Genomic DNA, 27850 nt, shown 5'->3' with positions numbered 1-27850 from the left:
GTATAGAAGTACTAATCAGGGTACTCCTACACCATAAAAAAATTCTAACTATGAATATGAGCACCATTAAAGCCATTATTACAAAATGGAAAGAATATGACTCATCTGTCACTGTGCCTACAGAAGGTAACCTACTAAAGCCAGGTGACTGGGCAAGGAAGGCATTGTTCAAAGAAGCAGCTCAGAGAACAATGAGCTCTGAAGGAGCTGGAGAGATACACATCCAAAAAGTGGGAAACTATCCATGCGAAAACTATCACCCAGATAATCCAGTAAACTGGACAGGACAGTGTAGAAGAGTGACATGAAGAAAGCCATTGTTGAAACAAACCCATGATTCTATGATTTGGAATTTGTAAAAAAAGCATATGTGAGACACGGGAAACATTTGGGAAAAGGTCCTCTAGTCTGGTGAGACCAATATTGAACTTTTCATCCTTGCTGCAAAACTCTTTATATGTGTTGCAAAACCAACCAGTGCTTATTGCCCTGAGAACACGATCCCCACGGTGAACCATAATGATGGCAGCATCATGGTGTTGGGATGTTTTTCTTAGCAGCACTGGGACACTAGGCTTCAGGGCAAGATGGACAGAGCCAAATACAGGGCAATTAATTCTAAAGGGAAACAAGTTTCAGTGTCAAGGGACCAGAAATTAGGACAGAAATTTATTTTCTGGCAGGACAATGATCCTAAACACATATTAGTAACACTGGAGTGGTTTAAAAATAACAGCCCTAATGTCCCAGTCAAAACTCTGACTTCAGTCTAACAAAGAATCATAGAATATAATCATAGAGTTGGAAGAGACCACAAGGGCCATCCAGTCCAACCCCCTGCCATGCAGGAACTCACAATCAAAGCATCCCCCAACAGGTGGCCATCCAGCTTCTGTTTAAAGACTTCCATGGAGGGAGACTTCCAAGAGAATGTGAGGCAAAATTCGGAGGTGGCTGTTCCGCAACCTGACAAAGCTGGAGTCATTTTGCAAATGGGCTAAAACTGAAGGATCAAGATGTGAAAAGCTGGTCTGAGGCATGTCCAAGAAGAGTTGCAGCTGTAATTGCTTCCCAATGTGTTTCTACCAAATTTTGATTCAGGAGTGTGCATACTCATGTAACTAAGTGCCATTTTGTTTTTGTTTGCTGAACTTTTATATAGCAGCAAATATATTTTGCACCTTCATAGTATTTATATACCTTATGTACATCAGAGGGTAATGAGGTCAAATCAATCTATTTCAATTCCAGGATGTAATGCAACAAAATACTGAAAAGTAAAAGGGCTGTGTCATTGTTTTCTTTACATTTTCACTTCCATTTGCACCCTCAAATTTAGAAAAAATTTGGTTTATAATTTATAAATTTCTGGATATCTGCTCATTCTAGTCCAAAAGCAATATGAACCATGCTGAAGATATATTTCTTGTTCTTTCAAGCAGTCTATGCTTAAGATTTAAACACTTAAGGGGAGCCAAGTGCTACATTAAAATTACAACCTGCCAACAGTTGTTCCTGAAAAAGATGGAATTATAATTACATTACTTTCTATGGTTTAAGAAACTTTTTGTGTAAGTCAGTATAATCTCTCTTTTTATGTGGTTTTAAAGCTCTATTTTTAAAAAAAAATACTGTGGGACCGGTGTCCATGCCATAGACAATGATGCATAGATTATACTATTTTTAATCAAGTCTCTGCAAAAACCTATTTTTCTTCTGACCTATGATCATTCATAACCATCACACAAAATGGATACCAAATTATTTTGCAGGACTGTACATCCAGAATAATCCAATATATACAATACAAAAAGCTTGGAAACAAGTCTGTCAAGTTATTTTGGGAGCAGAATGTCATTTTAAGGGAAATGAGGTATTATTACATGGTCCATTCAATCCAGATCATCTCAATGATTCTATGACTGAACCAGAAAAAAAGGCATTTATTTATTTATGCTATCTATATGCTGTTCAGTGAGGTGAAATAATTACTGAAAACATAGAAGTCACAATATCTTAATAAAATTTAATAAGGAAGTGGAAAATGCTGCAAGATGAAAAACGACACTGATACAAACCAACAAGATGATGTTGGCCCAGGGCTATATTATCAGAATTTCCTGACTGTACTTTCTGAGAACTTGTCAACTAGTTGGGTACATCCCATGGGAAAGCTCAAAATGGGAGGCTTTTTGGAATAGGAGGAGGAGGAAGGAATTGTATTGGATCCTCCATTTCCTTGAGACTTTGTGTCAGGGAATGTGGTATGAGATGTGAAACATAAGAGCTAATTGGCTTTAATGTCCAATGAAATCATAGCGTGCATTTTCCATCCTGGCTGGCCATGAGCTGTAGATCATCCACCCTGCTTCTCTCTAGGCCTATCCAGTATCCTCCTGGTACCTGTTTTAAGTGTACAACTGCTTTCAGCCAAAAGGTCTACATCTTTAGTCTTTTATATGATATAAGAGGAAACTAAGATTGCTCCTGAGCACTTCTGAAAAGCTTCCTTTTGTTAACTCCATTAATAATACTGTATTCTTAATTTTAGCAAATATAATTTTGTCTGTTGAATCAGAAACAATGCATTCCTTTACAGACACCTCCTATTAAGATAGTCTTTCCTACACAAACACCACTTGAAAAAAAAAAAGAAAGAAAGAAAGAAAAGAGAAGAAAATAAAAAGAATGGTGTACAAGAAAAAAAAATCACAGATTCCTGTTCACTGCAGTAAGCTTTATGTATGCAGGAGAACTGGTTATGGAAACTTGAAATGAGCTGGATCCAGTGGTTATTTCAAAGGTAACAAATTGAATTCAATTTGCACTCTTTCATTCATCCATTTTCTTGGCTGCTGGAACAGCACCAAACCCCTTGAAGTGTCTCTTCTTGTGCTTAAAAACAAGTCTTGATATGCATAAATGCTGGAACAATAAAATGTTACGTCTCTTTTTATTGCTAGTCTTTGATACAAGAGGAACACAGAGTCTATTAAAAAGGAGAGATTTGGCTGTGTGGTGAAGATTATTTTTTTCTTGTCTGGCAACTTGTTTTCCGGGACAGTAATTTATCATTTGGCCTATATCAAAGAACAAAGCATGGGCTTGTCTGGTTTGGTCTGGCTTGAATGTGACAGGAAAGATAGATCCTGCTGCACAGAAGAGGTAGTATATAAGAACCTGAATCAATGTATATTCTCTAATGTAGGGCAATTTTTAAAATTATTTAAGATTTGAATTATTTAAGTACAGTATATTGTAAGGGTAGGATTCTGATTAAACTGCAGTGCTTGGTCTAGTTTAACCATCAGAAAATATATCTGTAGACACATCATCTCCATCCTGAACTCTTGAGCTCTTCCAAAATGTACTACATAGCTCAGGTCATGGTGGCAGCCCTTTTATCATATGATGTGGGAAGAGCTTCCACTGTTTTCAGCATTGGTGACATTTTTACATATTAAATGAGCAGCTTACTGAGATGCAATTACTTTTTAATTATATCTAAATCTATATCTACATCTATATCTTGTTGTGATGTACAATTCCAGGGAGAATTCCATTTTCTATGTGCTGCATTTTTTAAGATAAAGGGGCAGAGACAAGGTGACCATATGCCATCACCACAAAGGAGGACAAGGAACTGCATGAAAAATTCATGAAAAATTTAGGATGTTGCCAAATGAAAGCTAGAAACAATACAATAAAGGTAAATTCCTGGTTCATAGTCATGCTCAAAACTGAGGACGTTTTGGAATTCCTCCTGAACAGAAGGTTGAAATGAAGGGCATGTCCTGGAAAAGGAGGATGTCTGGTCACACTGGATAAGGAGAAGTAAGGGCTGGTACAGACTGGCACAACAAGCCAGCTTCCTGGTGGTGTGGGGCTGTGGTGTATGCATGATGCATGCCCTGACACTGCCCTGAAGCCAGCATTCTGCTGCCTACACAAGGGCAGCTTTTTGGAGCTCCAACATTGTGATGTTTAGATGCTGCACAGCAGAGTGGTGCCCAAAAGGCGGTGCTGAGGCAGAAAAAACACCCGTTTCCCAGTGCACAAAGGAGCAGCATTTTGCTGGCTCTTTTTGCTCTGGAAAAAAGCCAGAGTGGGGCTGTGGCGTGCAGTTGCAGCAGCACCCACCTGGCTCTTTCAGGGACACAGTGTCACACTGCCCCTTTGGGCTGGTCTGTTTTGGCCTATAGTTGCATCAAGGTCTCATGTCTTTTAATTTAATGTCACTTCCATGCTTCTTTGGCCACCATTTTGTTAGGGCCGGAACGCAAAATAGAATTTTCAAGGTTAGACTTCTCAGGCAGGAGATTCAACATGATAAACCCCAGTTTTTACATGACGCCTTGGGGACACAATGACCAAAAAAAAAAGTGTGGGGGGGGAGACTTGGGTTGCATCCACACTGCAGAATTAACTGCCATGGCTAAATGCTATGAAATTCTGGGATCTGTAGTTTTGTGAGATATTTAGCCTTCTCCGACAGAGAGAGCTGTGGTGCCACAACAAACTACAAATCCCAGGATACCATAGCATTGAGCCATGGTAGTTAAAGTGGTATCAAACTGCATTAATTCTGCAGTGTGGCAGCAGCCTCAGATGGGCGAGGAAAACACAATATAAGTCGTACAGGAGTTGTAACTGCTCGACCCCAGAAAATAAACAAGCATAAATGTGTCTTGTATAGCAAACTATTTTCCCTCAGAGGCTTTGTGTGCACAAATGAATACAGTCTCTGCAAATAAAAGCCTTTATGTCATTTTGCTACTCCTTATTTGGAGCACATTCTTCTGCAGAGAGACCACAGGACTAAAATTACACGTTAAGATCGCTACAATAAATTTTAAAAAACTACTCACCCGCCCGCAGCGGCGGCATGGAGGCACGTTCTTCCAAATTTATCTGGGGTGTCTATTTCAAAGCCTGCAGACAGCACGTGCTCATTACTAAACAAGGACACTATGCTATACTTTTGTCCTAGTTAAACCGCAAGAAACATTGCAGAGACAGAAAAATCAGTTAGTCAGAAAAAATAAAATTAAAATAAAAAATATCAGAAGGCAGACACACAGTGTAAGTCAGCAAGAGGTTGTCATGGAAATGGATGGTGCCTGCTCAAGCTTGGCAGCGACATAAAGAAAGCCCATAAAGTCAAAAGGAATCTGTTTTCACATTGCTGGGTCCCATGCTATATAAGTATTTAAATCATGCAGCAGGAATTTACGAGGGAGATTGCTATCGAGGGAACTGACAGCAGGGCAAGGAGGCAGAAAGCCCTGGGAAGAAAACAAGGGAGGCACAGAGGTTGCCTCAGCGGGCATCAAGCAGGGGTTTTTATTTAGTGGTGGCTTTGGATTTTGCACAGGGAAGGGCAAGAAAGGGTGCCTTTTTACCAAAATGCAAATACTTTTAAAGGAAAAGCAGTTAAAGTGTATAGTTAACAACAACTCGGTAGAAATCCACCTATGAGAGGGGGATGCATTTGTCATTTCTTGCTGTGTGCCTTCAAGTCATTTCTAACTTATGGCAACCCTAAGGCGAACTTATCATGGGATTTTCTTGACAAGACTTCTGTCTCTCTCTCTCTCTTAATATACAGTCAGCCCTCCTTAGCTGCAGATTTTTTATCCACCGATTCAAGCAGCTTGAAAATATTCCAAAAAAGTATAAATTCCAAATAGCAAACCTTGATTTTCCATTTTATATGAGAGAGACCATTTTACTCTACTCTTGTATTTAATGGAAATTGAATATCATGGAGTTTGGTATCCATGGAGGGTCCTGTAAACAAACCCCCAGCAGATAACAAGGGCCCACTGTATGCATTTGCATTGTTCACTAATATGTACATAAACTTTGGAGATGATCTCACGGGGTTAAGAAATGGGAGAAAAACGGAATGCTCCTGTCATGATCGCACAAATGTGTCAAGATTTTCACACAATGTCACACTCATCCAGTACTTCTCCCATCAATAACTTGGAAAGCTCAGATAGCAGCTTATTAACAGGGAAACCTTTTGAATGGTTTGCCAATACCGCTTCAATCAAGCTACAGTGGTGCCTCCGGTTACAAAATTAATTCGTTCCGCCATTCCTTTCGTAACCCGAAAATTTCGTAACCCGAAACACTTTTCCGTTAGCACTGGAAAGCCTATAGCATTTGAATTCGCGCCGAAATTAATTTCGTAACCCGAAAAATATTTCGTAACCCGAAACAGTTTTTGCCAATCCAACTTTTTCGTATCCCGGAAATTTCGTAACCCGATCATTTCGTATCCCGAGGCACCACTGTATTACAAAGGTGCGGAAGCCAAAAACGTTGCATTCGTGCTGTCATGGAGCAATCATGGATCTTTTCCCAGGCTGCATTTCGGTACAGACAATTCATTTTCATTGCTAGGAATGTTTTTTGAATGAGTTTCTATCTTATTTTGAAATGTGGGGCATGATTTTGTTTCAACTGGATAAAAATAATGGTGTGTATTGATTGTTTTGTTGTCTTCGGGATGGAACCATGATTTTCAGACATGTGCATGAGTGAAACTTTAAATAATGATATACTAACGATACACAAATGGATGTATTCAGAACACAACTGCGATTCATATAATCATTACTGTGCAACTGTGTGAAAATATTGATCGCTATAGCACTATGCTTCCATTATCTTCCAATAGCGCAAGTGTTGTGGAATCGATTCTAATGTGATAATCTCCTCGATCAAATATATACAATTTTTTCCATTAATGTTAATGGCAAGTTAAATACACAAGAAAACAATTAATCTCCACAAGCAATTATAGTGAATAATGTTAGTAAATTATAATAAAAAATAATAATGAATAATAACATCTTCTCTAAATATATAACAAAAGAGAAAAACAAACAAAAAATCAAAAATGTTATTTGATTGGCAAATTTCTTCACAGGGGGTTTGCCATTGCCATCCTCAGAGGCTGAGAGAGTGTGACTTGACCAAGTCACCCAGTGGGTTTTGTGACTGCACTGGGAATCCAACCCTGGTCTCCAGAGTCATGGTCTAACACTCAAAACTACTACAACATGCTGGCTCTCACAAGGGATGGATAGACGCAGTCAAAACCCACAGGATATGATTTTTCATCTTCTACTGGACCTGAATAAATATGTAACCTGGAAAGTAGCTTTGTTTGCCTTAGCAGGTAAAAAAAATCAGGAACAAGTATATAACAGGGATAGCCTTAAACTGTAAAGGTGATGACTATATTTGACAAAAATTTTAACCCATAATGACAACTGTTGTTCATTTGTTTAGAAATTCTATACCAGATATGAGATACTCGCATTTTAGATATAATTTACATGTATTTTATATTGTTATATTGTTATATGTATTGTTATATTGTTGTGTTGTGCAATGACCTTTGGTCAAAAGCAATAAAATTTGAACTTTCCAGGTTACATATTTATTAATAATAAAAAAAAGGGATAGATAGACTTCAGGAAATTACATAAATAGGGGAAATTATTGTTGTATTTCCCCCTAAGAACACATACAGACAACATATCCTCAGAGAAGCAGAAATATTTATCTATGCCTCCTTTTGTGCCTGAGAGAAATTGGACTGCCCCCCTCCTCTTAGTCTTTTTTGTCTCCCTAAAAAAAGGAACACTTTTTGACAGAATCTGGGGGGGGGAGGGAGATGCTAAACTTCTCTTCTCAGAAGCTCAAATGGTACTGCTGTGATAGAAAATGGCATTTTTCTGCACAACTGTTAGGGGCAACCTTGCCATTAGACAGTGTGTGTCAGCCATTTCACACTGAAGATTTTGGGAATCATGAAAGGGACTCACATGCTTAGTATTTGATTTGTCTTTATTGTATTATTACTGCCATAAATGAAGATAGGCTGTTGTGGGGTGTTTTGCCTCATGTGCCAGAATAACTGAACTGGGTTCGTATCATTTGCTGTTCTGGCTCAAGCAACATAACGTCTTGGGCTGCATCAGCACTGCAGGAATAATCCAGTTTGACACTATTTTAACTGCCATCATGGCTCAATGCTATGCAATACTGGGAACTTTAGTTTGTTGTGGCACCAGAGCTCTCTGACAGAGAAGGCCAAATGTCTCACAAAACTACAAATCCGAGGATTCCATAGTACTGAGACATAGCAGTTAAAGTGGTATCAGTCTGAATTATTTGTGCAGTGCACATGCAGCCTATGTCTGACCCTGACAACTGTCTACAACATCTCTATTGGAAAATCTATGACACTATAATGTCTGGATTGATTGACAACTCCACAACAGTATATAGAAAAATGGGTTAGATAGCTACCCTGTCTCTAAATAGTACTCTCCATATATTCTGGACTACAATTTCCATGCTGGGAAGGGCTGATGGGAACTGCAGTCCAAAAATATCTGGAGGGTGACCAGGTTGGGGAATGCTGCACAAACGGAATTTTTAGGGGATGCTCAGAATGGATTGTGGGGAGAAGACATTTATGACAGCCATAATGCTGATGGAAGGGTTTTTCTCAGGCACAAAGTAAACAAGTGGCATACTGGCCTTAGAAACTGAATCTTTTTTTCGTTTAAAAAAAAGCTAACCATTAGATGCTTCTTCCATCTATGAAGACTGGTATGAGGATTCAGAAAGTTACAGGTGGAGCCCCAAAACTGATTGTATTCTCCAAAATGTTTGAACTTGACAGCCCTTATTTATGCGGTCACTGGCCAAGAAAATTGGCTTAATATATAATCTCCATATCTTTTAAAAAATCTTCCCTCATTTATGTGTAAGTAACATCCTTGACTCCATTGAGGATATGCAAAGTGGGCCCTCCACATTCTCTGGGGTTAGGGGCCCAGGACCCCTGTGAAAGTGGGGGAGGGACCCACAAATTAAAAAACCACTTTTTTAAACCCACAAGAACACCTCTCTAGGAATCTCTGGGTGCTCCAGCACAACCCTACAGCCAACATCTGCTATTATTTGACCACAGAATTGCAGTGGAGGACCTACAAATGCCTAGAGAAATGTTTTCTCTAGAAATCTCTAGATCATCCAGTGTGACTTTATGGCCAACATCTGTCAGAGTCCTGCTGGAGGGCCTAGAGATCCCTAAGAGAACATATTAAATCCATGAATGATCAAATCTGCAAAAGTCAAAGCCACAAATGTGGAGAGCCAAATGTATCCCAATTTTTTAAAAAAATGTAAAATGTGATGGAAAAACTCAATAAAGCGGGGGGAAATATTGATCTTTTTATGGCTGGCAAGTTCATGGTTATCTATAGCCATTTCCATTTGTAGAAGAAGCCAAGGCTGAGGCATTAGTCATAGCTACTCAACAAAAATAAGCCAGAATTCTCAACATTTCTAGTTTATATCTTTGTGCCTGCAGTTCAATCCAGTGAGACTTCAACCCAAAGTGGGAAATGCTATATAGGTGGAAATGGTAGCTAAACAAATAGAAGAGAGCTAATCTGCTATAGTGGTTTCAGTGCTGGACTAAGACTGTAGGAAACTTGGGAATCCCTGCTCAGCCACAGAACACACTGGGCAACCTTGGGCAAGTCACATTCTCTCAGCCTCACAGGACCACAACAGCAAACCCCTTTGTAAAAACCTCTATCAAGAAAGTCTCACTGTAAGGTTCCCTTAGGGTCACTGTATGTCAGAGCACACCAAGACTGATTCAAAAGTCCCAGTTTTTGTTCCTAATCTTTCTGATTTTATATTGGATTAAAATAAATTGACCTGGGAAACTGATATAAAAATTCTCTGATTACAGTGGTACCTCGGGATACGAAATACCCAGGTTACGAAATTTTCGGGATACGAAAAAATCCCATTGGAAAACATTGTTCCGGGTTACGAATGTTTTTTCGGGTTACGAAAAAACTTTTGGTGCTTTTCGGCGCTATTTTACACGGAATCGCGGCTTTTCCCCATTAGCGCCTATGGCAATTCGGCTTACGAAGGCTTTTCGGGTTACGAACGGTGCCGCGGAACGAATTAATTTCGTAACCCGAGGCACCACTGTATATTGGGAGCTGACAGAAAATATTCCTGATTAAACAAAATGTGTATGGATCTCCAAAATAAAATGGGAAAGAACAGGAAACAAAATTTGGGACTTTCTGTTCTGGATGCACTATCAGAAACAACATGAAGGCAAACAACAACAACGCTGCCAGGACTGCAGCCTAAGGACTGGATCTTTGGCAGTTCTTGTGTGAACAGAAAAGTTGTCTACAGAAGGGACTCCAATCCAGCACAGGCTCAACTTGGTCAAAGAGGTTGAGTGGGGATTCTTATGGATTCCTCCTCTCCGCTATAGCCCCCAGTACTATCTCCCCACCCTACAAGAGCAGATTTAAAGAGGCTGTAGGAAGGAGAAGCAAAACTTTCTTTTTCCACCAGGAGGAGCATCCTATGAGTCATGTTCAATCTGCAGGAACTTAAGATCTAAGTATCTTTCTCTCTGGCCATAAGTAAATTTTTAAAAAAAGCATTCAGCATGCTTCAAGAATAAGAACACCAGATGAAGGGCTTTATGTCATGCAAGTAGGGCTGCAACAGTGCCATATATATGAAGCAGAACAGGAGGCTTTCGGCCATTTAAAAACATAAACAAACAACACTGAGCATCAGAAAGACCTGTTGGCACATCATTCAAACTTAACTGAGCTTTGCAGTCTCTTCTGGATTGACTTACCTGTTGACAGCAACTTCCTACAGCAGTCAGCGTGAGCATTAAGGGCTGCCAAGTGTAAGGGGAACATACGGTGGATGCCACATCTGGAAAAAAAATGTCAAAAAAAACTTCTGGTAGAAACATTTCTTTTAAAAAACAAATGAAGTGGACCTCCCTAAATTTTTACATGCAAACCCTTGCCACAGAAGCTGCCTAGATACAGACAAATGGTCAGTATGTTATTATCTCAGGGAAAACAAGAATTGTTTCACAGCCACCAGCATCCAGTGAAACTGTGCTAGTAACAAGATACTGCAGCTTGCAATGAACAATCCACTTACTCCTTGACCCATCTCTTTTCAAACAAGAAACCTTCCATGTTGGGAATCTCTTCAACACAAAAGCATATGGATAGGGTTGCCATTTGTCCCAAAAACCTGGAAATTCCTAGGCTGAAGGGACTAAAGTGTGTTCTGGCCAGTTGGGCCAGTTGAAGCAGCAAATCCCAGACTTCTCCTTCAACACAGACCAATCGGTAGGATAAAATGTGGCAGTAGCGATGAAGCAGGAAACTATGCAAGAGGACTGGCACTGACAGGAGCATCATCCTGCCCTGTAGGCTCTGGTTGTTATTTCACAGGTGTAGCATTGCCAACTTATTCTTCAATTGGCTCCTTTACTTCCCCCAACAGGCCCAGAAGGCAAGAAAGGAAAGGAGGTGAGCTGAAATGGCTTTGTGTTGTGTGGTGATTGTGTCAGCAGCTTGCGCTTAAGGCTGGGCAGCACTGTGGAACTTCACTTCCAAAAAGCCTCAAGAAAGTAAAGGGAGTCACCTTTACAACATTTATTTACAATGACCTTTCCACTTTCTGGGGCTGCTTGGAAGTCTCCCTCTCTTCACACTAATAAGAACAAAAAAGAAGGGAGAAAAGAGCTCTTATCTTGGAACTGGTACTGATGTTAAAAGTTAATGACAAAAAAGTGTGAAGATTAAGTAGTTGAATTTGCATAATCAGAATGGAAATTAATAATATGAATAATTATAATAATTTGTATAATATGCAAATTAGATGCCCAGATAAAAGTGGCTAGAATATGGCAATCCTACATGTAGACATACAAACTACTAAAACAATTGGATTAATATCTAACTGATGTAAATATATGGCCTCTCATACAATTTCTGCCTTGTTATACACAGCCTATGGCATAATTTCTATATATAGTAATGGTGGGCAAAGCAAAGCCCATGGGCTGCACATGGGGGGGGGGGGCAATTTGGGGCTGCCAAGGGGTAAAAAAAAATATTTTTTTGCTCCCAAATGCCAAAAGATGATCTCTAGAGGATGTAAAGTTTGCAGGAGTCAAAGTGTAACTTTTCCGGACAAATGTGTTTTTCCTCTAAATAGTCCTAAATATTAAATGCGCTATGGGAGATCAACCTCCCATGTCTCCTAGAGGCTGTCTGACAGCAAAACAAACCAATAAATACATAAATAAACTTTTTCCTTTCCTTTCCTTTTTTTTTTGGCAGAAACAAATATGGCCCTCCAAGTTCTCCTGGAATGCTAATGAGCCCCTAGTCTTCCACAATTGCCCACTTCTGATCTATAGCTTTACAGTGCTCCCTATTGAACATAAATAGGCTATCTGGCTGGCTCTCCCTTCCCCCTGCAATGTGTTCTCCCTTCTGCCATACAAAGTGCAACTGTTGACCCAGTTGTCCATTTCACTTATTCATTCCATCATCCCTTTACACATATTCTTTCTTAATTAATGGTCTTGAATGTCACTTCCTGCTAATTCCACTACAAATAAATAAATAAATAATGCTACTAGAAGATCAAGATATGATCCTGAGAAATGATAATTCAGAATTTTCATTCTAGGTCACAGGCAGGTAATTTCCTTCTATCATGGGTATCTACTTATTCCTTTCAAGCAGGCTTCTCACTCCACTGGGCATTTCAGCCATTGGCAGAGGTGTTTTATTTGATCAACACACAGGTCACTGAAGCGTGTAATAGAAATTCTGAGTGGATAACCCAGATTGCTGAACCATTTTTCTCTTCCTGCTATTCATTTTTACCTTAAGCACTGGAAAATGAATAGATTGATACTTATGAAAGAGCAAGTCAAAAAAAGGTTGTATTTCTCAAAGGGGTTGTATCCTGACCAGCATCCTCTAAATGGATGCAAAGCTAGTATCTAAATATATTATTTCTCATTTTCTCTAGAAAGTAAAACAGAAAAAAGTTCTCAAGCTGTGATAAAACATAATTACATAAGGTTTCGATATACTGGGTACAACTGAACAAAATTAAATACATGTTGAGTTTCCCTTATCCAAAGTGCTTGGGACCAGAAGTGTTTGGGATTTCAGATATTTCTGGATTTTGGAATACCTGTATTTTCATATAGAGTTGGCTCTCGGTATCCGTGGATTTGCGATCCATGGATTCAAACATCCGCAGATAGCAAGGTCATGTTGTCTCCAATGGTGGTGCATGCATGTGGCAGCACCAGCATTAGGGACAGCCCTGGTTGTCCCCAGTGGTGGCGCATATACGCTGCCATGCCGCCACTAGGAACAACAAGACCCGTTGTCTCTCGCGGCGTGACCGCATACACACGCTGCCATTAGGGACAATGGGGGCTGTCCCTAAGGACAGTACAGCCACATGGCTGCATCACCACTGAAGTTCCATTGCCCCTAATGGCAGCACGCCCGTGTGCACATGCCACCATTGGAGACAACGGAACTCGAGCATCCATGGATTTTGCTATCCACAAGGGAGGAGGTCTGGAACAGATCCCCAGCGCATACTGAGGGCCAGCTGTACGTACATGAAATATCTTGGAGATAGGACCCAAGTCTAAACACAAAATTCATTTATGCTTCATATATAACTTGTACATAGTCTGAAGGTAATTTATACAATATTTTAAATAAATTTGGGCATGAAACCAAGTTTGTGTACACTGAACTATCAGAAAACAAAGATGTCACTATCTCAGCCTCCCATGAGAAAAATTTTGGTTTTTGGAATATTTCAGACTTTGGAATTCCAGATAAGGGGGTCTCAACCTGTACAAAATTTTACTCTCACTGACTGCAATGGAAATATTTGAGCGTGTGTTGTTTTGTTCTACCACAGCTTTGCCAATGGGTTTGGCAAAGTGTGACCCTAGGATAGTATGTGCCCTCCACAACTCCTGAATCCTCAGACCAACCCCCAAATGAGAGGGTAAAGTGCTGCTCTTGCTGTAACAATTTAGCTTTTAAATAAGCTGCAAGCCTTCCCTCTACCATCTAACATCAACATTTACTTATTTTTGAAAACTAGTATAAACCATTACCCACTTTGGGTTTTTGTTTTTTGATTGTCCATGCAGCCCCTGGGCAGCCCCAGGGCACAAATTCATCCGTCAGTCTTCCCACAGTTGCCCATCCCAGATTATCTGATGTCACCATCAATTACATAGATGCCTTTAACAAAAATGAGTATACCAGCCATAGAATTCACATTCCACATAATATGCTGCACACTTGCTCACACATTCGTAGCAAAGCTCATACCATCACTGTTCAATGGGCAACAAAGGTATACCGTACACACAAAAATCCTCATTTCTACTTTCCATTTAATTTGATACCTATGTACAGTATTCCATGAGATACCTACTTGGTAGCATCAGCTCCACTGGTTATTAGAGTGTTAATCAAAAGTTCATGTCCATATCTTGCAGCCACGTGGAGAGGTGTGTTGCCATCCTTATCAACACAGTCAATTTCACCTCCTGGAAATCAAGTGCATTTCAGTCACTAGAAATTTCACATTTGTAGTTGTTTGTTTATTTATAGCATGTATTTATCACCTCTTGACCCAGCAGGGCCTCTTAATACAGATCACCTACTAATAGAAGCCCAGACAAGACAGGAGGGTACACATTAATATTTTCATCATTCACAATTCAAATAATATTTCAAGCACAGTGTGGCTGTACAGGCAAATCATTAACTGTGCTTTCACTGAGTTGCTACAGCAATGAGAACACAAACTCATAAAGACTTTCCTGATGGTGTTCCAAAACCCACAAAATTATCACCATACTATGCTGTTTCCATAATTTCCATTCATTTCTATAATGGTGCAAATACTGTAAATTTGTTTGCCTTCTAGATATCCTATAACCCCCTTCAGCCAACTATACAGTCATTACCATATAAGTAAATAATAAAATAATATAAAAGGTCATTATTATCTCTTTAGGCATTACTATATGGATTAGTATGTAACTACCCCACCCAACCATGTAACTGTTTACATATCTGTGGCTTTATTGCACTCCATCAGTGGAATAAAAAAAGGGAGCGGAAATCCATAAAAGTTAATGCTAAAATATAATTCTCAAAGGTGCTGCTAAATTCCTTCCTCTCTTTTTCTTTTCATGTAGTCTTTCTCTTTTCAAATCCTCCACCATTACTGCTCTGAATGCAGTTAGCAAGTTCATCTCCACTTCTGCCTTATGAAGGCTGAAGAATTCTCTCCTTTGATTCAAAAGTAATCTCAGAACAGAGTGGGAAGGGGACTAGGTTTTGCCCCCACATCCTCCAGGCTACCACACCAGCATGTCCAACCGAACCAGAAGTGATGTCACAACCCCTCTAGTTTCATTTGCAGCCAAAACTTTTTTTATAATTTTGGGATACATGGAGGACTTGGGATGTTGTTGGGGCATATTGTTGTATCACGTATTGGGGAGATGCAACTATGGGGTGAGTTTATGCAGTAAATTGACTAGTAGTTACGCTTTCTATTAGATTTTCAGCCTTCTTATTGTTGTAGGTACTGTTTATATTGCTTGTACAGTATTTCTGTATATTTATAGCCGCTAGACACTGACACATTGAATATTGAAAATTATTCCACTGATTAATATCATCAAAACAACTCCACAAGTTCCTGGAAGTTTGCCAGCTGCCATTACAGACTGTATCTGTATCTGTATCTGACTTTTTTCTTTGTCTCTTTTCATCATGTTATGGTTGAAAGCAGTTGTTTATAGTGTATGACGTTATGAATTGTCAGAATTTTATTCAGGTCCGCGTTTATTTTGTACACTTGTTTATCTGCATGGGCTGTTGGTATTTATATAGAATTATTAAATGCTAGAGTTGGGAGAGGCCAGAAGAGCCATCCTAGTCCAACTCCCTGCCATGCAGGAACATACTAGTAAAGCACTCCTGAAAGATGCCCATCCAACCTCCATTTAAAGGTCTCCAAAGAAGGATAATCCCCCATCCTCCAAGGCATGTTTTACAGCTGTCATACTGTTTCCATTTTTTTTGAAGTTGTTTTATTATTTATTATGGGTCATGTTTAATATGCGTTCTTGTGACTGAGACCCTTCCCCCTTGTACTCTTGCTGTTAATTAATGAATCAGGTATAGGGACACTTTTCTGTCACTGAGATCTTCTAGCAGCCCCATGGATAGTCAAAAAAGTGAAACAAACATGGAAGCAACTAAAGCTGGCTGGAGGGGAGGCAGGGGCAACTTATTTAAAAGCAAAATTTCTACTCACAGGTGGTTCTTGGAAAGGCAATTCACTTATTTCTGCCAGGAGAAAATGGAGTCTGGAATCTGGGAGGGACAACGGTAGCAAAGAAGTCCGGTGAGTGGGTGTGTGTAAGAATTTGCCTGTCCCTGATTTACATGAATGAACGAGAGAGAGGAAGCGAAATATGGTGATATGATTATGGTGGACTGTAGGGGAGCAGAATCCACACTTTCCTAAAGTTATGGTTTCCAGTATCCTGTCTAAGAGCATGCATTAAAATCATACAGTATTAAAAAGAACCATCTTACCATTCTGAATAAGGGTTTGGGACCTAGTGAACCTCCCATGTACAGCTGTCATATGCAGTGGACTCTTTCCATCTTTACTCTATCATGAACAGAATATACAAAATAACAAAATAATCATTGCCAACTGACCATAGTTTTGTTTAATAATAACACAGGGTTAATGCTTTGTCCTAAATGTTATGAATTGTTCATACATTAACAGTACTGCCCATCATTCCTTTAAATAGGCATGTGAGCACCTAAATTAACTAGCATTATGGAAATGAAACAAGGACACCCAAAAACAAGGTACCGATAGTTGCTTCTGAATATTCAGGGAAATAAGTATGTAGAAGTACACACACTTGTAAAAGTAAAATATTTTTAGCCCACCCAAATGATCCTGTGAGTTTCTAGAATCTATCGAATGTGGAGAGTTAATTTGAGGCAAGGATGAAGGTACTTCTGCTATTCTGTTCACAATAGTATTGAACCAAGGAGAAGACAACAGCAGAGCCCCAGAAAAAGTCAGACATGACACTATACCTGACCCTATTCTATTCCATAGCTGGTTCTGTGGGCTCTCCTGCTCCTTTTCAAGTATAGTAACAATAACAATAACAGGCTGTCTGCCTGTTCTAGCTATGATAATAGCAGGCCACCTTCCTGGACTAAAATGACCATTAAGCACCTCCTGGTCTCTTTTCTCACTCCTGTCTGCATTATAATGAAGACAATACAAAGAAGAGCCCATCAGTGGATAGTGATCAAAACAAGCCAACTGATCTCCTGCCCATTTTGCCTCATCACACAGTGACTGGTTGGCTATCTATAGGTGGCAACTCTAGCTAGTCTGTTCCATTAAGCCTTTTATGAAATTACCTACTTTGCTAAGTTTCCAGTGTGTGGAATGAGAGTATCAGTGACCCACTCCAAAGGATTTTGGAGAAGAGAAACAGAGTGATTGTACATGTACTTTTCTTTTCTCACACACCCATCGGCACACATACACACCCAAATACAAAACAGTGTAAGACATAATCTTGCACTTGTGTTTATCACAGCTTCCATTTTCTTGAATGAATATTAAACAGAAACAGAGTTCATGTTCAGGTAATCAAACTGAGAGGTGTAAAACTGACTGCTTTACCTGAATGTTAACATCTGCCCCATTATTCACTAGCAGTTCAAGGCAAAGAGCTCCATGAGTAGAAGCAGCGGCAAAATGCAGAGGAGTGAATCCACTGTTATTAGGTTGGTTGACATTAGCTCCATAGTCAATCAGCTCATTAGCAACAGAATCCTGCCCATTATAACATGCAATATGAAGTGCAGTGTTTCCATAGATGTTCATTTCATCAATCTGCAATGAAACAAGACCATTTAATGAAATTACAGACACTAGTTCATTAGTTTTGTCAAATGCAGTACTAACTGCGTGTTGACACAGTTGGAGAATTGCATGATGTGGCCTGTTATTGTATGCATGCAAATTTCATTGACAAGAATATGCTCCCGTAAACAGTAATTAGTCAGGAAAGACACCTGATTCTATCTGATCTTAGAAGCTAAGTAGGATCAGCATCTGGTCAGTAATTGGATGGGGGACCACCAACAAATAACAGGTGTTGTAGGATATACAGTCAGCCCTCCATATCTATGGATTCTGCATCCACAGATTCAACCATCCATGGCTTCAAAATATTTTTTAAAATTCCCAAAAGCAAACCTTGATTTTGCCATTTTATATAAGAGGTACCATTTCATTACACCATTATATATAATGGGACTTAAGCACCTGTGGATTTTGGTATTCACGTGAGGTCCTGGAACCAAACCCCAGTGGACCCACAGTATTTCAGAGAAATAAATTGACAAACCACCTCTGAGTATTCCTTGCTTAAGAAAACCAATGAAGAATTCATGGGGTGGTCATAAGTCAACAGATTACTTGAAGCTACTTACTGTATATACACATGTATAAATCTAGAAATTTTGACCCCAAAACCTGGGTCAGCTTATCCATGAGTAAGTACAAATATGTACCTTAACTCTTTTTTTTTTAAAGGAACCATTCCCTTCTCTGAGTAGAGTGGGAAAAGGCAGAGCTTAGTCTGTTCTAGCTGAAGTTACTAATAGGATGTAACTCTTGTCTTTACATTCTTTCTGACATGTATTTCCTTAGCTCTGCCTGCACCTGGTGCCTCTCCCACACATCAGACAGCACCATTTACTGAAGTTACCTTCTCATCCATCAAGTTTTTAGGATGAGCACCAATAGTTATACCAGCCAGAATTTTGTACATTCTTTGGCATAGTTTTTCTTTGTTTCGTCCTTTATATCCTTTGTTAGATGCCCCTAAATGTTACCCTCAACTTATCCAGGGGTCATACCAAAATCCATAATTTTGATCACAAAACTTGCCCTTGATTTATAAACAAGTATATACAGTAAACGCACAGACAACGTCCATCTCCATGAGGGAGAGAGAAAGAGAAATTCTGGTGAAGAACGGCAAGTCTCAAGTTCATGCAAAAACATTTTGGATGTTTCCGTTGGGAGGGCTCCTGTTGTTGTTGTTGTTGTTGTTGTTAACTGCCCTTGAATCTATCTCAACCCATGGTGACCCTGTGGATGAGACATTTCCAAGACTCTCTGTCCTCCACTGCTCTGCTTAGTTCCTGTACATTCATACCCATGTTCTCCTTAATAGAGTCCATCCATTTAGCATGTGGTCTTCCTCTCTTTCCACTTCCCTTCACCTTTCCTAGCATTAATGTTTTTTTCAATGAGTTCTCCCTTCTCATGATGTGCCCGGAGTACAAAAGTCTCAATTTTGTCATTTTGGCTTCTGGAGAGATCTCTTGCTTGATCTCCTCTAGGACCCATTCATTTGTCTTTTTGGCTGTCCATGGAATCCTCAGCACTCTTCTCCAGAATCACAGCTCAAATGCATTGATTTTCTTTCTATTCTCTTTCTTCACTGTCCCGCTCTCACATCCACACCTGGTAATAGGCAATACAATGGCTTGTATGATTCTCACTTTTGTGTTTAGTTGTACATTTGCATTTTAGAATCTTTTCTAGTTCTTTCATAGCCATTCTCTCATTCTTATACTTCTTCTGATTTCCTGGCTGCAGTCTCCATTTCTATCAATGTTTCATCCCAGGTATGAGAACTCTTTTACCACTTCTCTTTCTTCACTGGAGTTTATCACATGGGAGGCTAAGTGCCCAAATCCCGTGCAGAAACTGGATTTAAATTCCAGGATTATCTTGCAAAAGCGGGATCATTTTCAGACACATTTGGGGCATTGAGCATTAGTCTGATATTAACCGGCACAGAAAATTGACAAAATCAGCCGCTTTTTACTTTCGGGAAAATCCCGGAAGTAAAAAGCGGCCAATTTTGTCCACTTTCTGCGAGTTAATTTCGGATGAATGCTCAATGCATCTGAAAATGATCCCACTTTTGTGGATTTAAATCCCGTTTCTGCACGGGATTTGCCCAATTCCCTCCCATGTGATAAACTTCATTGTCTAGGTTGAATTTGTCAAGATTTGCTGTTGTCATTATTTTTACTTTCTTTATGTTCGGCAATAATCCTGCCTTTTCACTTTCTTCCTTGACGTTTCTTAGTAGTTGTTCCAGGTCTGGGAGGTTTTCTGCTAGTATTATGGTGTCATCTGCATATCTTAGATTGTTAATATTCCTGCCTCCTATTTCCATTCTTCCTCCTTTTGTGTCCAAGCCTGCTTTTCTTACAATATTTTCTGCATATAAATTGAACAAGTAGGGTGATATGATGCAGACTTGTCTGACCCCTTTGCCAATTGGAACCATTCTGTTTGTCCATGTTCTGTTCTGACATTCGCCTCTTGTCCTGAATACAGATTCCTCATCAGGACTATCAGATGTTTTGGCACTCCCATGTCTTTAAGGGCGTTCCATAACCTTTCATGATCCATGCAGTCAAAGGCTTTGCTATAGTCTATAAAACACATGCTGATTTTCTTTAGAAATTCCCTGGTGCGCTCCATTAGCCATCATATGTTTGCAATGTGGTCCCTAGTACCTTCCTCCTTTCCTGAATCCCACTTGGATCTCTGGGATTTCTCTCTCCATGTATGGTTGGAATCTATATTGCAGAATTTTGAGCATAATTTTTGCTTGCATGGGAGATTAGTGCTATGGTCCTATTGTTGCTGCAGTCCTTTGCATCTCCTTTTTTGTGGATGGGGATGTATATTGATCGTTTCCAATCTGTTGGCCATTGTTTTGTTTTCCATATCTGTTGACACATGTAGATTAGTGCTAGAGTTGACTCTGTCAATGTGGATTGCAGCAGTTCAACTGGAATATCTGTTCCTGGTGATTTTTTATAATTATTATTATTATTATTATTATTATTATTATTATTATTATTATTATTATTATTTGCCATTTCTCTTATTGCAGCTTCCACCTCACGTTTTAGAATTTGGAGTTCATCTTCATATGACTATTCATCCCACGTGTCTTTCATTTTGTTATCTCTTTTATATAGTTCTTTTGTATATTGCATTCAATGTCTTTTTATTCCTTCCTGGTCTTGAATTACGTTATTTGTGTTGTCATAGAGTGTCCCAGTCCTTGCTTTGAATTTTCCTCTGATTGCCTGGATCTTGTGGAATAGGTCTCTTGTTCTTCCCTTTCTGTTGCTGTCTTCTATTTCTCTGCATTGATCATTGTAGTAGTTTTCTTTATTTTTTTTTGCACTAGCAGTTGTACTGTTGCATTCATGGTTCTTAGTTTGTTCTTATTCCCCTTTTGTTTTTCTTCCTTTCTTCCCTTTATTACTTGTAGTTTTAGCTACTCCTACTGCTATCAATAAAAAATACTGTACAGATTTTCATATTTTACCCCTTAATGGATTTTCTTTTGCAGAGAAAACTGACTGAAGTGGTGAAGGAAAAACATGGAAAGGTTACCAGTGGAAGCCATCACTGTCTGGACCTCCTGTAAAACGCTATGGAAGAGATAGGGTGATGGCAAAATAAAACCCTTGTCCAGAAGTACTCTTTGTGAACAATACTAACATAAGAAAAAAATAGCTTCAGCACAGGTGAAGCTTTAGACCCATGATCTAACAGTTCACCCCAAAATGGCAAGCTGGAGTCCCCCAGCTCAGAGCATGAGTTGCTGGCAATACATATATTTCCTTTTAGGAGTGTGTACATTCCAATGTATCCATTTATTTATAAATGAAATAATGGAATACCCCAAAAGGAAATTATTTGTGCTGCTCTTTTTTTAAAAAAAAATATTTTATTGTTTTTCCACAATGAAGAGCCAAACTACAACAACAAAAAACTTCCAAACAATAAGTGAACAATAATTCAACCAGAACTAACATGCGCTGTTCACAATGTGCGGTCACTTATTGGCTGTCTTTGAGGTTATTCACAAATGTCTTATCCATTCTTAGAATGCTCTCTTCCAGACATTCAAGGCACACTGTGGTGGGTCCAAATCTCTGAAGTCTGTATTTCCAAAGAGATTAAAATGGAAATGGCATTTCCTCAGATGTCTGTTATTGTTTCATCTCTAACAATTTTTATCCTGGAAATTAGCTTTTTACCGAGTGGCACAGGTCGCATTCAGTCCTGCCAGTTTCTAACTGTCAGATCTTTCAACTCCTTGTCTAGTTGCTCCAAATAACAGCAAGATGTGTTCGTTATGCTTTAGCAACTTTTCATTCCAAAAAATGACAGAATCACCAGTGAATCCTTTGGTTTTATGATGATGGTGGTGATAATGATTACCAATTCTAGTAGAAAGACAAGGCTTCTATCACTTCTACCTCTAACTGCCACAGTCTAGATTAAAATGCCTTAGCGTATTGCTGAACTGATTATCCATTTATTCAGCTGTGAGAATGATTAAATGCTGCCTGATAAAGTTGCATTCCAATACATCTGGTGGGCATTAGGTTAGGGAAGACTGCTTAGAAAATATAGAAAGTATCTGGCAACCATTTATCCTCACTTTACAGAAATACAACTGGTATATATATCAAGGTTTCAATGGTGCCCCTGCATGACATTTTATATTCTCATGGTTATCTAAAGCACGGTGGGAAAAGGATGTCAGGATAATCACACCTAAACCTGTCAGTCTCAACAGTTATGGTATATTAGCGTCATGGTCAAGAAGTATGAGAAAATCCATTATCCATATGACAAAAATGGTTTCCTTCATAAACCTTGTCAATGAGAGAATAAATTTTAGAAAGCACTGAAAATCTAATTTCATAGCAGAATGGAAGTCCAGTAGTGAGGAATTATACCTATTAAATTACAGCGTTCAGTTCCCACCAGCCTGTTAAAGATAATATTAATTGCTTCTTACCTCCACGCCAAGATTGAGGAGGTGTTTCACTACATTGATCTGCCCATTGGATGCCGCAGCATGAAGAGGAGTATAACCCTTTTTATCTTTACATGTTACTTCAGCACCATGACTAATCAGCAAGGAAACAACTTCCAAGTGGCCTTAGAAATGAGGGAAAGAAACAAAAGAGAGCATTAACTACATATTCTTGTGGTGTCATTTTCTTATACACGGATCTTGATGTCAGCATGTCTTCTTGGGTTGCAGAATTGTTCACATTTTGCAAAAAAGGCAAGTGAAAAGTTTCAGGCAAACTGTTTTTAAGATAATCAAATCTCAGTTGTCTAGTACACAGGAGAAATGTATCTTGACTATCTGTTGACTGTGGCCAAACAGGCTGAAATTAAATGCACTCCCTGTGAACCCTATTTATGGGGAAGTGAAAATTGAGTAAGTGTATCCATGCTATTAAAGGATGGGCAGAGTAACTGTGGTTGTCTTCCTAACAGACATTGGGAGGCAAAAGCATGTTAAACTGTCCGTCCTCAGCCAAGGGTTCATGCCGTCTCTAGCTATTTTGGAGGTGTATGTGTGTAAAGAAGAGAGAGAAATACTGTCAGGAGAGATTAACTTTGAGGGAATGCAGTTCTGATCTAAAACAATTTGAAACAGAACAAAGGGGTGATGAAATGCTGAAGTGATTTTAAAAAGGGGAGCAAAACAAACACACAGAGAAGAACTACTCAAGTCTAGCAGTAAAGGAGGCCTTTATACGAATCATTTTTTCAAAAGAAAAAGTAATTTAAGTATTTATATGCTGAATTTTACTTTTGGCAATGGTTCGCTGGGTTTTTAAAGGCAATTTAAATTCAGAAATCCTTTCCTTTCGACAAAGAAACAATCACAGCTGGTTATAATTAACGGTGTCTTTTCGGTTTCAGCCTTTCCTTGTGTAACCACACAACACAGTTATCTCAATAATGAGCCTTTTCTTTTTGCCTGAAACAAAATCTATTGGCAAAAAGATTTCTAAACATTAAGCCATAATCAAAACACCTTCTCTGTTACCAAATATTCCTAAGAAATAGCAAAATAATCCAGCTAATAACTGTCAGGCTGGTGTCACATTTCCTTGAATTGAAAGTAAATCTATGAGAGAAGGGATATGAATTAGTGATATTTGTTCTGTTCAGCTTCAGAATGCTTCAGAATATAGAATAATTTTATTCTATCTTTATTTACTAACTATGCTATTAATAACTGCAGCTAAAAGTTGGTCAATGTTCAGGTCTTCCAACAGTCTAAAATTAGCATCATTCAAAGAAGGCATTGAGATGATCTTTTTAAAGCATGAGTCACTGCTGTTATACTGGCAATCTGCAGATGTCCCACTGACCTTGTGCCCAGCTCAGCATACCAATACAATGCCAGAGGAATTGAATAACCTCTTGTAAAATATGGGTGACTTTTCTCTGGGACATACTAGGGGCAATGGGTGGGATTTATTTCAATGATTTTGTCCCACATTTTAGTCAAAAATCACTTATCTCAGGCTTACAATCTAAAAGACATAGTCCTTGGGTGTATCTACACTGTGGAAATAATGCAGTTTGACACCACTTTCATGGCCATGGCTCCATCTTATAGAATCATAGGATTTGTACTTATGCGAGACACAAGCATTCTTTGACAGAGAAGACTAAGGACTTGTACAACTACAAATCCCAGGATTCTGTATGATGGAATGACAGCACCTAAAGTGGTGTCAAATCAATTATTTCTAAAGTGCAGATGCACCCCTTAATTTAGGGTTACATTCTAAAAGATGTAATACCCAAAGGGTGGGCAGAGGAAAAAACTGAATTTAGGCATTCGCTTTAAGTTACAGAAGTGACCATGTTCACTGCTAAGATGGTCCCAATAGCAGTAACTATAGTTGGCCTTCCATATCTACAGATTCTGCATCCACAGATTCAGCCATCCGCAGATCAAAAATACCTCCCCCATTCCAAAAAGAAAAGCTTAATTTTGTTGTTTTATATAAAGGACACCATTTGTCTACACTATTGTATACAGTGGGACTTGAGCATCCATGGATTTTGGCATCCATGGTGGTGTGGTCCTGGAACCAAACTTCAGCAGGTACCAAGGGCCAACTGTATTTGTATGAGGTTGCAGGGCAATGTGGAACAGCACATATCTACCCATCATGTTCTTAGTACATGCTGATTGCCAATACAGTACAACATACATTTCCTGCGTGCAGTCCATTCTGCCAAAGAAACAGTGGACAGCAGCGCCTTTTGGAAGGTGAACAGACAACACAGATACCTGTTGTATGGATAAACTTATGAAACTGGAATTTTTCAACCATTTCTGAACGTCTGCCAGGAAGCGGAGACAGAACTAAACTGAACAATAAATGTAGATTTCCCCCACCTCAAGGAACAATCCACTAGTAAGTCCTCATTTCCTGTGTCCATAAAATGTAGCTGTAGGAAGGCATGTTACTGTATATAATGTATAAGTCTAGAAATTTTAGTTAAACATTTGGCCCAAAAAACCTTGGTCGGCTTATAGAATCATAGAGTTGGAAGAGACCACAAGGGCAATCCAGTCCAATCCCCTGTCATTCAGGAAATCTAAACCAAAGCATCCCCGACAGATGGCCATCCAGCCTCTGCTTAAAGACCTCCAAGGAGGGAGACTCCACTACACTCCAAGGTCAATACAAGTACTGTACTTTAAACCTTCTCAGAGTAGAGTGGAGAAATGCTGGAGCTTAGTCTATACCAGGAGCATTTAAAAGAAGCACTGATCCACCTCTATTCTCTCATCCACTCAGCCATTAGAGTAAGCAGAAACAATTATGCCTGCCAGAATTTTATAAATTATTTGGCATCATTTTCCTTTGCTTTGTCCTTTACATCTTTTGTTACAGGCCTTTAGACTTATCCTCAAGTTATCCACGGCTCATATCAAAATCCATAAGTCTGACCCCCAAACCTGCCCTCGACTTATACATGACATTGACGTAGTAATAAGTAGTCACAGGTGGTCAGACTTCTCCTGTTCCCTTATCTGTTGGAGTTCCCCAGGGCTCTGTTCTGGGTCCCCTTCTGTTTTCTCTCTACACACTGTTCTTAGGAAAACTCATTAACTCTTTTGGTTTTTCCTACCATCTGTATGCCGATGACACCTAGTTTTATCTTTCCACCCCTGACCTTTCTCCAAGGCTTGAACAGCAAGTTTCGTCTTGTCTCACAGCTCTCTCGCAGTGGATGCGTCATTGGCGTTTGAAGCTCAACATGTCCAAGACGGAGCTTCTTGTCTTTCCTCCTAAGCCCACCCTTCAACACTCCTTTTCTGTCTCTGTGGACAACATTTCTATTCAACCAGTCCAGCAAGCCCGCAGTCTTGGTTTTATCTTTGATTCTTCTCTGTCATGTATCCCTCAGATCCAGACCACAGCCAAGGCTTGTAGATTCTTTTTGTACAATATTGCCAAAATCCGACCATATCTCTCCGCCTCTACTGCCAAGATCCTGGTCCATGCCCTAGTGATCTCACGACTCGATTACTGCAACATCCTCCTGGCTGGGCTTCCTCTCTCTCACCTCCGTCCTTTAATTTCTGTCCAGCATTCAGCTGCACGCATTATCACATCCACCCACCGCTCTGACCACATCTCTCCTGTGTTGGCATCCCTTCACTGGCTCCCTCTCCCTTTCCGCATTCAGTATAAGCTCCTGCTGTCAACATTTAAAGCCCTCCATGGACTGGCCCCTCCTTACTTATCAGACCTTCTTTCTCCTCACCTTCCCACCAGGGCCCTCCGTTCTGATAGTCAAGGTCTGCTGTCCCAGCCCAGGATTTCCTCTGCCCCATCTCAGATTCGCCCCTTTTCACTTGCTGCCCCTCACTCCTGGAACCTTCTTCCCCCATGAGCAAAAGCCATCACTTCTTTAACCAGCTTCAAAACGGAGCTGAAGAGCATCCTGTTCAGAGAAGCGTTCCCAGGCATTGCATAATTCTCACTTGCTATTTGATGTTCTTTTGTTGTCTGTTTTATTGAATCATTTCCTATATTGCTATGTATTTTATATGTATTATCTTACTAGACAGGCCCCTTCCCCACCACCACTCCCTTCTCCTTCTGTGTCGTGTCTTTTTAGATTGTAAGCCTGAGGGCAGGGAACCATCCAATTAAAAAGATTGTATGTACAGCGCTGTGTAAATTTACAGCACTTTATAAATAAAGGTTAATAATAATAATAATATGGTATTTGCTTGTTAGGTGCTTCCACCTTTCATCTGGCAGCCAAAAGAATGGAGCAAGGGCAGGGAAATGTAGAGACCAAGCAATCTGGTGACAAATGTACAGTTAGAGCAGTATGGTAACACTTTATGGCTGGGATAAGAAACTTCTGGAGACTTTCTTAACAGTTTGTAACTTTTAATCTCTATGCTGTCCTATATGTATGCAGAGGAATGCCTGGCCTTTACTACCAATCACGTTGTGACCATTTTGTCAACCAGAGGAAAAAAGACACTCTCACCCATATATGCTGCCCAGTGCAAAGCTCTTCGGTCCTTTTTGTCAAAGGCATTAATATTTGCCCCTTTCGCCAAAAGCAAGTTCACCATCTAAAACAAGCAAGCAAACACACAAAATGAAAAGAAAAAAAGCAGGTTAATTATTGTAGAAAGGCTGATAGTGCTTTTAATGTTAACTGCTTGGTCAGTCAAAGATATTTATGAAGTAATGCTTGGATTTTTTTAAAAGTACTGTGGAATGTGAGGCACCTCTTACAGTCACTTGCTTGTAACAATAATTATTATTATATATTTCCATTCTTACAAATAAAACTTTAGCAGTTTCAATTAATCTTAAAGGTGGCTTACAATAACTTCTAGTGAAGTGCA

General features: G+C 39.5%; 2 protein-coding genes across 16 annotated transcripts in view; one reads left to right on the top strand and one right to left on the bottom strand.

Moving 5' to 3' along the window:
- Positions 1-27850, top strand: part of LOC121919574 (coiled-coil domain-containing protein 150-like) — a 475343-nt gene that overhangs the window by 267862 nt on the left and 179631 nt on the right. The gene's annotated exons all lie outside the window — the stretch shown is intronic.
- ANKRD44 (ankyrin repeat domain 44) overlaps positions 1-27850 on the bottom strand; it is a 188760-nt gene that overhangs the window by 54947 nt on the left and 105963 nt on the right. For 10 of the 13 annotated variants that reach the window (XR_006101511.1, XR_006101510.1, XM_042446280.1 and 7 more), the window contains exons 6-12: positions 27484-27571; positions 22943-23085; positions 17701-17913; positions 16572-16650; positions 14386-14500; positions 10721-10803; positions 4869-4986 (exon numbers count right to left, since the gene is read on the bottom strand). Coding sequence is in view for 11 of the 13 variants with exons in the window: in XM_042446280.1 (XP_042302214.1) it covers positions 4869-4986; positions 10721-10803; positions 14386-14500; positions 16572-16650; positions 17701-17913; positions 22943-23085; positions 27484-27571 (839 nt within the window). In the remaining 2 variants the exon portion in view is untranslated. The remainder of the gene's footprint in view (positions 1-4868; positions 4987-10720; positions 10804-14385; positions 14501-16571; positions 16651-17700; positions 17914-22942; positions 23086-27483; positions 27572-27850) is intronic. The other 3 variants (XM_042446272.1, XM_042446282.1, XM_042446277.1) reach the window with 1 other exon arrangement.

This window comes from Sceloporus undulatus, chromosome 1 (assembly GCF_019175285.1).
Source record: "Sceloporus undulatus isolate JIND9_A2432 ecotype Alabama chromosome 1, SceUnd_v1.1, whole genome shotgun sequence".
Classification (NCBI taxonomy): Eukaryota; Metazoa; Chordata; class Lepidosauria; order Squamata; family Phrynosomatidae; genus Sceloporus; species Sceloporus undulatus.
The sequence above is the reverse complement of the archived record's forward strand: the minus strand, read 5'-3'. Positions and strand labels throughout refer to the sequence as shown.